This window comes from Atta colombica, unplaced genomic scaffold (assembly GCF_001594045.1).
Source record: "Atta colombica isolate Treedump-2 unplaced genomic scaffold, Acol1.0 scaffold135, whole genome shotgun sequence".
NCBI classification, from domain to species: Eukaryota; Metazoa; Arthropoda; class Insecta; order Hymenoptera; family Formicidae; genus Atta; species Atta colombica.
Genome location: NW_017259223.1, coordinates 2,134,302 through 2,145,802, shown reverse-complemented (window position 1 = coordinate 2,145,802; position 11,501 = coordinate 2,134,302). Strand labels below are relative to the sequence as shown.

General features: G+C 34.0%; 1 protein-coding gene across 8 annotated transcripts in view; it reads right to left on the bottom strand.

Annotated features, from left to right (window-relative positions):
• The window catches only part of LOC108684530 (NADP-dependent malic enzyme-like), a 53,692-nt gene that overhangs the window by 26,422 nt on the left and 15,769 nt on the right, over nt 1-11,501 (bottom strand). For 5 of the 8 annotated variants that reach the window (XM_018188896.1, XM_018188899.1, XM_018188900.1 and 2 more), the window contains exon 2: nt 5,616-5,772. The exons of 1 other annotated variant lie outside the window; for it this stretch is intronic. In XM_018188896.1, the coding sequence (XP_018044385.1) occupies nt 5,616-5,772 (157 nt within the window). The remainder of the gene's footprint in view (nt 1-5,615; nt 5,773-11,501) is intronic. 2 more of the 8 variants (XM_018188898.1, XM_018188895.1) reach the window with 1 other exon arrangement.

Below are 11,501 nucleotides of genomic sequence, written 5' to 3'. Positions count from 1 at the left end.
GGGGGGGGGGGGGGGGGGGGGGGGGGGGGAAGGAAAGTATGGGGTTTTGAAGATTGGATATGGGAAAAAGGGATGAATTAGCGCGGGCATGTAGGACAAAAAAATAGTAGGAAATAAAAGAGAGAGCACTAGGGAGCAGAAACGTGTCGAAATGAGAGAGGGAGAGGGGACAGTTTTTTAAGGATAGAGATATTTTTTAAAACTTACTAAACTAAGTTTACTAAATATTATCTACTTTAGTGAAAATTATTGTGTTGTATTGCATTATATTATGTTGTATTTTGCGAATGATTTTACATTATTTTGAAGGTTTCTGAACAAGATCTTGGAAAATGTAATTAAAATTTTAACCTATGTCTTATTCGTTATTTACATAAGTTTTTTTTAATTTTAATTAAGCTAGGGGGATCCAAATATTGTTAGTGTACATAAATTATGTCTTTAAATCAGGAGAGGGAGAGATTAATTTGGGGTATAAAAAATGAATGGGAACGGGGAAAGATTCGTGGATTTTAGGATCTAAGATTGTAATTTGTTGATAAGGAGAGAATCTAGAAAGATAAACTCTGAATATTTGAAACTCTAAGGAATTAGGAAGTTATAAATTTGAAGAAAATAGTTCTTCTAAATCGTTTGAATGAGAGAGAGATGGATGAAAGATATAAATTTGTTCATGTTGGAGGAAGAAAAGAAGGCTTATTTTCAAAAAGTTCGAAAGTGGATGATTAACTAGAAGGATTTATATAAGAGAAATGGTCTCTTCAGGAGAGATTGACAGGTACTATTTGGGTTTAAAATTGGAGAGTAGAAGATTTCTAGAGAAGATGAAATCAATTCTAGTCGAAAAGTGCGGTCGAAAGAGGTTCTAATTTCATTCTCTACTTTATTTTCTACTTATCTAATTTATTTGCAATAAATTTAATTTTTTATGAGTTTTAATTGGACTGGAAGCATTTCTTAATGCAGCGTCTGTTGTTGTCAAATTGTTGACGTCGCGTTTGTACGGATCGCTCCGCCCATTTATTTCTATTCAATATTTGGGAGCGCACTAGAATATTCGAATTTTCCAAATAAAATCTTTAATGAATAGATTGCTTTAAACTTACTTTTCAGTGACTTTGGATAGATTAGATCTGCACCAAGAAATTAGCAGAAAAGGACGTCCCTCTGTCCCTTGAAAATCATTTCATCTACAAATGCACTCCCAAATCAGAATTACTAATTTAAATTGCTCACGACTTATCGATTTTCTGATCGAATCTATTATGTATTTTACATATCTTAATTTATACTATGAATTTTTTTATCTTTGATGGGAATAAGCAGGAGATGGAGGAAAGTAGAAATGAATTGTTTTTAGGTGTTATATAGACTGATTCTATTGTTAACTTGAAAATACTCTACCGCCGATTTCACTTGCGATTTTAGAAATCTGATCAATCTATTAGGTAGCATTCTTTGACTTCTTATTTTTCTACGTTTGACATTACAGTCTCCTATTACATCAAGATGAAATTCCTTTCCAATGAAATCCTACAAGTTTAGTTTCCGGTTCCATGGTAATATTGTCATGAAAGAAAAGAATTTTCCGGTCGGAATCTTCCGAACGAACATTTAATTGATTTTAAAAAATATTGTAAATGTTAATATTTTTAAATGTATATAAATATATATATATATACACACACACACACACACACACACACACACACACACACACACACACATATATATATATATGAATATACATGAAAGTATACAAAGTATCTGAGTTAGAAAGATAGTCGGGAATGCCCCGCCGGGGCTGCCTCGTGAGCGGGCGTATGTCTCCATTAGAGGCTCAAGCGACAATGGACCGAAAGTAGAGAATACTGCCATCCTCGAACGCTGCGCCCCGGCTCGGCAAGGCGAGAAGATATGAATGACCTTCTCTCTAAGAGCGCGGGGAGGAAGCGCACGATTCCCCTCCCCCCTCTTACTTATGCGCGCTGAGGAATCGCACTGACGGCCATTTAGGGGCCTCGGGTCGGTCTGACATGGGCGAGGAGAAAAGCCCAGGGCCATCGTGTTAAATGACCCCACGTAAGCGTATTCCCCCTCCCCCCCTTCTCCCGGCTATTTGGTACACTGTACTGGCAGTGACAGTGGGTTTGTCCTTCGCCTTCTCCGCCTGAGTGTGTTGTGACCCCCTCTCTCCCTCCTGTGGGAGATGTGACACGTTGAGTCTGCGGCGACATGCTCCGGGGGAGGAGACTCCCGAGCAGGAACTCGAGGCCTCTTCTCTCCGTCGGTGAAGCGGGACAAGGGATAGATTTCTCTTTCAGGGGGAATAAGGTCAGTTAGTCTTACACTATCTATGGGTTAGGTCAACCTGAGGATGTCTTCCCTTCACAATGGAATGATCTCTCCGGGGATCGTCGCTGAGGGATATTCAAGATTCTCTTCTCCTATTAAAAAAAAAAATAAAAAAAAAAAAGCCAAGGGCATCAAGGGATATGCCGGCTTTAGCTTCCTGAGCCGCCTCCCGATATTTACTGGGGGAGCACGTGAGCATAACAGCCTGGCGAGTTCCTCTTCTTCTTCTTTTTCCCCTCCGACTTTCCCTTAGTTAGAGTTCGATTTCTGTCTTCTCTTCTCCCTGGAGGATACCTTTTGTTGCAGAGTTTTGTTTGGCTCCAGCCATTGTCTTTTTTGTGGCCTTCCTTCCCATCACAGTGGCCTTTCCGAACCATTTTATCTATGTCCCCGGCATTTTTCCTTTCTTTAATTCCTCCGAGATTTGGAAGGGCTTAGATTCAGGAAAGCGTCTGCTCGACTCTTTCCTCTTTCTGGTTCGTTCGCTAAAAAGGCCTCCTCTCCTTTCCTCCTTCCGGATTATTATTTTATTGATTGTATGCTGAGCGGATTCTCGCTGATGGGGGACGCCCAGTCCTCGAAGGACTGCAGGAAGCACCTTCATGAGAGTAGCCTCCAGGCCCTCACCACCTGTCATCCGCTTAGGGAATAATGAAGGGGAGGGAGGGAGGAGCTTGATCTATCTCTCTGAGTCGATGATCTTTGAGGCCTTCCTTCGCGTAGTCAGCGGGCCTCGTCGAAGGAAGAAGCATATCGGGAGACGGGCCAGATCCGCTAGCCTGCGATTCCCCGACTCTCCATCGGGAATCGGATCCCTTAGGAACGAGCTGAAGCTGGACGCGAGGAGGCCAAATAGAAGCTGTACATGAGCCCAGGTCCCCCTGGCCAACGCCCAAGGCGAGACATCCGGAGAGATTTTTGTAAATGCAAGTCTCACACAACCTTCCGACTTCTCTCCAGGAGACAGGAAGGAATGCGTTGGAAGAGGCATTTCCTCCTCATTATAAAAAAAAATATATAATATATCTAAATATATAAAGATTATGCGTTTCGTGGGTTTCTTCCGTGTCCAGATTCATTCTTGGATCTGAAGAAGAATGGATCTGGACACGGAAGAAATCCGCGAAACGCATAATCTTTATATAGAAAAGATCCGTGGAAGTCTCAAGAATAATATCTAAATACTACTTTGGTCAAAAAGTTCCCAGAATTCATTCAGAAAATTCAAAATACAAGTTTTATTCATTAAAAGTGATATTGTCTCCTTCAAAGTACTCATCGACTGCAACGCACTTATGCCAGCGCTTGATCCAGCTCTCGAAACATTTCTGGAACTCTATCGGTATAGCCATCAGAGCCGTCTTCGATTTTTCCATTACCTCCTTTCGACTGTTAAAACGCGTTCCCCGTAATGGTTTTTTCATGCCACTTATAAAAGGGTTTTCTTTAGAGTATCGCTGCCGAAACAGTTTCCCAATATTTCCAAGATTTTCACACCATTGAATCCATTTTTAACGCAAAATTGAATACAAACTCATTGTTGCAAATTCAACTCCATTTTTAAAACTGTAAAAAATCGAAAATACGTGCAGAGATAGATGTACTCAAGACGGCGTAACTTTTACAAATGTCAAGCTATGGTGATAAAATTTGGTGGGAATGTCAATGATAGATGTGGCAACCTAACAAAAAAAACAGAACTTAAATCAGCTGACTCAGAGCATCACCTGGTGATAATTCCGGGAACTTTTTGATCAAAGTGGTATATATTTTTAAATTTATTTTTGTTATTTTTGAAAATGTTTTTCTAATATCCAAATAATAATAATAATAATAATAATAAAATTCTGTAAACAGTTCTGTGAACACGAGGAAATATATTTTAAAGTTCTATGCCCTATAATGCCCTATATGATTTACAGGTAATATCGTCTTTGAACTCGATCGTTTTATGTCTCCGTGAGCAGTTTAAATACTATAAAACAAAAAGAAAAAAAGGAATAAGTATAACATTAGGCAAAATAATTGAAATGTGCAATCTGAACTCCAAATTTAATTTGCGAAGATTTTAAAAAATATTAATCGCCAACGCATGACGAAATTGCATCACGCTTCGCAGTTTACATTTAGTAAATATTCAATTGGCACTAATCAAATAAATATTTATTAAAATTTAATACATTTTTCTTTCAATATATTAAAATTATCTGAGTGACAAGAATGTTACTTTCGACGCTTTCTTTCGAACCTAACCACATAATATCTTTTTATATATTTTTAATTCTTTATAATGATGTGTAGGCTTACTTATTCATTTAATTTTGATAAATTTAAAATTGTTTTCAATTTTTTATCAATTTTATCATTTTACTTTATCACTTCAATCTGCATAAGATCGATAATGTTAGATGCCATTTTATTTCAGACTATTTACTCGTGACTCTCTTCTAGGGACACTAACCATACTCGCTAACGTCTACCTTGTAGGCTAAAACTTCCAGCCGTACATTTTGAGCGGTCGATGATATTAATAATGACGATTTCTTAAGGTAGCAGTATTAACACGATAATACCGTTTAGTTCCATCCAAAAGTTTAGTTCCATCGCGATGCTTGATGGCGATATCTCACTCCCGCCACAGAGAGAAAATTTTCGATTGTGCCTGTCCAATGTCGCACACGCGGAAAGAAAATGATAGATAGACGCCGGTGCTGTCAAACGCTATCCCCTCTACTCCCTATTACTTCCTTCAGTCGTCACAATATACCAAAGAAAATTGAAATATTGCGTTCTTTTCACGTTAATATGTTTCTAATTGCATACAAACTTATTTGTATGTTAAATTTTAGCACATTTGTAGAAAAATCATTTTATGCTAATGTTACCTTAAAATAATGATAAAATTCAGAGATACAGAGATTTGCATCGCAATATCTCCATTCGTAGAGCACGTAGAAAAAAAAAATAAAAATTTTTATTATACAATCCGAGTGGTAGTTACCGATTGAGTATATATAGAACTTGATCAATTCAATCAATAGTGAAACCCGATTATCAGTCTGCCGCAATTCGCTGGCTCACGTAAAAGAGCACAGCAGTGTCTTGCGCCATGAAGCTGCGCTTTTGTGTTAGTGTTAAAACACTACCATGTCTCCAGATTATAGAAACACTACAAATTAGTTCATAGCTATTGTCGGCTTTAGAAGCGAAAGGGTTAAAGAAAATTTAAGCAAAGGGAGCTAAATTTAAGCAAAGGGTACCTTGTTCAGTCGAGGATCTCTGAGGTGTCCGATACCCTTTACCATATTTATTGGTATCACATCTCCCGAAACCTCATGGATATTCCTTTGTTGTACGTCCTTCATAGCAACATGTGAAGATAGAAGCGTCCGCGTCCATAATCCTCCGTTTCTGCTACTAATCGATATAAAAATACGCGTGAAAAATTTACGCGTTTCTAAAGATTTACTTGTATTAATGTATTACATAATTCCATCAAATTGCATCAAAACAATATTTAAGGAGATTCTAAAGACGTCTGTTTTACCGATTAAGTAGAACTTTATATCCCAGTGAACACAAAGTTACATACAATGTACCTGTTAGTTGTAATTTCCCACTCAACAATATAACATAATGCACATGTTATATTAACTTTGTGTTCACACACAGACAATTTATGTGTCATTGACACGTTAATACTACATATTACTACATGAATATCTCATGCACACATATACATAAATTTTCCTATACGTTTTAATTAGATATCTGAATCCAATTCTAAAAATACTATGTTATTTCTTTATGCAAACTAATAATGTGAACTATTAATTCATAAGTACACATTGGTAAAAAAAATTTGAGTTGAAAAATTAAAATTGAATGGTTGCCACAACTAATAAGTGAAAGAGTTGTACAAACTTTATAGGAAGATTATTAATATTAACTATATAATATTTTAATTCTTTGATATTACATATTCACTTAAATTATAGTTTTGAAATATTATAAATTTTAAATAACTATAATAAATTATGCATTAAATACATAAATACAATTCAATCATTTAGGGAAAGTGACTTAATAGTGATAACTACAGGGCGTCATTAAAATCCGGACAAATCGGACAATTTCTTTAAACAAAATGTTTTAATAAACAATTAAATATTACAAAAAATCCTTTTGGGATCTTGGCACTTGAGGGATCTCTGTAGCGCAAAATTATTCAATATATCTCCCATTAGTTTGAATGACAGCCTCTATTCTCAGTCTGAAGCGTTCGCACGCACGCTGTAGCGCTGTCCATTCTGACGAATGCTACCTTAATAGCGGTCTTTAATGATGTTACATTGGGATGCCGAGACTTGTTTGTGACTCTTTCAACGTAGTTCAAGGGATTTAAATCTGGGCTGTTGGGCCAGAATTCCTTGGATCAAAACATATCGATTGTTTGAAAGCCAATTGTGAATTAAATGACTTGTGTGAGCCAGTGCACCGTCCTGCTGAAAAATATGTGGCCTTTCGGACGCCACAACTTCTATCCACGGCTTCACTACCATCAGAACAACGATTGCCCTGGGTCAAAATTGAGCCCTTTCAACGACTGCGGGGGTATTCTTTCGAATGACTTTTCCTCGCTGGCACCTTCGTTGGACTGTTTTAAAACCGTATATTTTGCCACAAACGTCATAAACGTTGATCTCGGGTATCCAAAGAACCGAATTATTTTCGTTGCTGAGCGCCCAGCGCGAAGGCCTTCGATGATCGCAGCTCTTCGATTATACTCCGCACTTAGATTCAACATTGCGGCCATTTTGAGAATATGACTGTTTACTAGAAGCGTCAGGTTTTCTCGGACGCAACAACCTTTGGCGGAGGCACAATATAGCGGAAAATTTAAATTGAAATTTATCCGGATTTTGATGATGCACCCTATATAGATAATAATTGTATAAGTTTTATACATAGGACTAGTGCACATATAGTTGGATAAATTATTTTATAGTTATTCAGTAACAATCTTATAGTTATTGTAACTGAAGTTAATAATTTACTATTTTAAAGTTATTGCAGCTGAAGCGGAATGATTATGACAAGTATTATAAGCTATCATGCAATATGTATAACAATTACATTAATTATTTAATGTTATAACAAAAATAATATAAATTATAGTTATACAGAGTGAAATTCGAGGACAATATTATTACAGCATGAAAAATTAAGTCAAAAAATCTCTACTATTTTGCAATTTTCACAATTTTCCAATTAAAACAGACAGTATTGAAAAATTAATAAAAAATTCTGAAAAAATTCTTAGAGCTCTATGAGAAAAAATAAACAATTTTTGTCTCTTGCTGTTTTTCTGTAAAGTTGATGATACTTGAGTAAAAAAATTATTGAAAATCAATATTCGGCGATATTTAATAATAATTAATATCTTGTCAACTATTGCGAAAATTGCAAAATGGTAGAAGACTTTTCGATCTAATTTTTCACGAAATTTCACGCCGTAATAATATTGTCCTCGAATTTCGAGATACTATATGTATACATACATATAATAAATTACTACTTTTTAATTAATTGTTAATTACATAAAATATTTTCTTGCATCACATAAAGAAAATATAAATAATTTTCTGTAAAATTCAGGTAAATAGATGTCGATTTTAATGCACTAGAAATCTTGTTTGATTCATTCATAATGGGGACGGGATTAATAATAATCGAATATCAAGAATTCAAACGTGCTATTAACTCAGTATTAGTGTAAATTATTACCCCAGAAATAGAAACTTCTCGAAGTAAATTTATAACAATTATTGAATGATTTCTGATAGGCAAAAATTATTATGACAAAATGTGTTAATTATTCTAGAAACTTCTCGATGTAAATTTATAACAATTATTGAATGGTTTCTAGTAGGCAAGAATTATGACAAAATGTTTTAGAAAATTTATTATTTGATTTTGTTAAGGAAATAAAAATTATTTTGTAAGAAAAATATTCTTTAATAACGTAAGGTACGACCTCCGTACATTTAAGCTACAGAGACGGTCTTGAGCCAAAACGTCACGTGAGCGTCCGGCGAGCCTCAAGCAGTAGTGGGGATAGCGCGCCGGAAATATGCAATCTTTGCGAGCACTGATATATATATAACTATGAAAATTGATGATAAGATCATTTTCAAATAAATGAAAAAAAATGTAAAAAAATTGATTTTTCCAAATTTGATTTTGACTTCAAAAATGATCCTGTCGGCAATTTTCATGATTATATTCGTAACCAGCGCAAATAAAATAATAAGTTAATTAAAATATAGTTGTATACAACAATCGACAAGAAAATCAGAGCTTCCAGATTTTCAAAAGTTTATCCAAAAAATGTATTTAAAAATTAAAAAAAAATTTGTATTATAAGAATACAATTTTTGCAATAATTTAACAATAATTGCAGAACTATGCTCAAATAATTTTGACAATATATCTTTAAATTAAAAAATTTTTATTAAAAATTATTTTTATTGTCACCTATTAAAAATAATTGAGATGCTACTTAACTATACTATTAAAGTTGTGGCAACCATTTTTTTCTCTAGTCACAAAATTATTCATATACAGTCATATCAATTATATTATTTAATTATTTTGACAATATTTCTGCATTTAAATTAACTATTTTTATTACATAATCAATAAAAAATAATTGAAGTGCTGTTTAACTATAGAATCAACCACATGATATGAATATCTGGACGGAACATGAAGTCAGTTTATGAACGAGGGGACCGAGATCTACGAGAGGGAGGGGGGAGGGGGATCAACCATCTTGTCTGGTGACATTTTAGCTTCGAAAATCGATATATGTATTATGATATTTGTATTTCCAGTGCATAAAAATAGAATTTTGTGTGAGGCAAAGTTAATTCAACGGTTGTTTGCAATTAAAAATAATTTTCTGTTTATATTAAAAGAAATAATGAATATACATGTACATACCCGTTACTTCTTTTAATATAAACTGCAAATTATTTTCAATTGCATACAGCCGTTAAATGTTTACAAAATCAAATAATTAAAAAAGGGGCTCTGAGCCAAATTATTTTAAAACCAGAGAAAGAGAGAGAGAAAGAGGGGGGGAGAGGAGAGATAATATAAAACTAAATTGCATATAATTGAACAAATTTCGATTTGTACACAAAGTCATAATTAACGTTACAAAGAACTGGTAATTGCAAATAGTAATAATTAAAGTCGCATAAAAATCCTAATAAAATCCAAAATCATGTTAAACATTATTAATATAAAATATATGATACTGCCTTGAATTTTATATTAATAATATTTTAACATGACTTTATTATTAGAATATTAATTTTTATATGACTTTGTACTCGTAATTAATTATCGGTACGTTGTAACATTGATAACATTGAGTATTTCATACTCAACTCACTTCAGACTCAGTATACTTGAGTATTTCATACTCAGATTAATGACGTCATTATTTGCTTAGTTTGATAAAAAGTTATCACAGATAAGACAACACAGGTTCGAACTGACTTTTAAAGTGAGTTTACGAAACTCACTCATCAAAACATACGGTCTCGATCTTGTGTAGATTATAAACAAAAACACAATTAAATCTCATTGTCAGAATATAAAAAGAACGCGCATTCAATTGAATTATGACATCATAAAAGAATTATCTGAGAATCGATGTAAATGGAAACTATTATTCTCATCACAGTATCCAGCAGCGATATCACACATAGGCTGCATTCCGTTTCACGCATGAAGCGGATGCTACATCATTTATCTCTGTTTAACATTCGAATATGAAAATGAATAACAAGGATAAATAATGCAGCATACGTGAAAAAGTCACAGTTACTTTATTATTTTACCATTTGATAGAAAGCAGTATCAAATATTGTCGTCAGACAATATGGCGGCCTCCCTCCTCTCCTAAAATCTTCACTCCACCCCCGCACCTGAGGGTTCCATCCAGATATTCATACGTCCATGATCAACCAAAGTAATTATGATGATTGAATAATTGCTTAATTTTATGTATTAACTCAGCCAAATCTGAAGAGGCAGATTTTGAGCAGAGCTATCAATTTCTGATTGCAGAAAGGCAACAAATTGTACACAAAGTTTGTACTAGACAATGTTAGCATACTGCTGTCAAAAATGTGACAAAGCCTGATAACATGCTATGTCCAGCATATTGGTGATAGAAATCGAATAGAGTTTGTATGTATAATCTGATGGCAGATTGGCAGTAGAAACTGAGCAAGATGCTTTTCATACACAGCCTCGCTACGAGATGGATTTGCTTCTTGTAAGAAGAAAACGTCCAGGAGTCCTATAAAAATTGGCATATGTAAATCGAATAGGTAAATCGAATATGCAAATCTCTTAGAGATTCCCAAGCTTTTTTGGAGTGTGCTTTCTGAATCTCCGAATATTTCTTTGATTATTTTACAGCTTTCTAACATGTATTTTGAAATGTGAAGCTAATCGATAATATTTTAGCAATAAAATTGTACTTATTTCACACTAGTATATATAAATATATAACTATGTATAATTATGTATAAAAAGTTATTATAAAAAAGTTATTATAAAAAGTTTATATATATGTACGAAAAATTTCTTATAAGAAACAAAATTGATTTAAATAAAAATGACAGATCTTGCTCAATTTTTGCTGCCAATTTGCTGTCAAGTTATGTCAGTAAATTTTGCTCGTAATCTGTTATCGTAATCTGTTTTCTGTCAACAGGTTCTATTTGATTTCTGCTGCCAGTCTATTTGCATAAAATGTTAACAGACTCTGTCGATAGAATAGGAACAGAATGCGACATCAGTTGTGTCAGTCTGTTAACATCTTCTGATCAAATATCTGCTACCAATCTGTCAACATCTTGCTAACATTTTGCTGTCTGAGAAAATTCAAAAAGACTTTATATTTTATATTATTTCATGTTCAACGATGATTTGACTTTAAATTGACATAAGTTTTTTTAAGTACAAAAATTTTTTATTATAATAATTGTCAAATCTGTAAAACGTTGTAAAAAAGTTAGATCAAAATTTGCAGACATCTATCCAAAGTCAATTCTTTTCCAAAT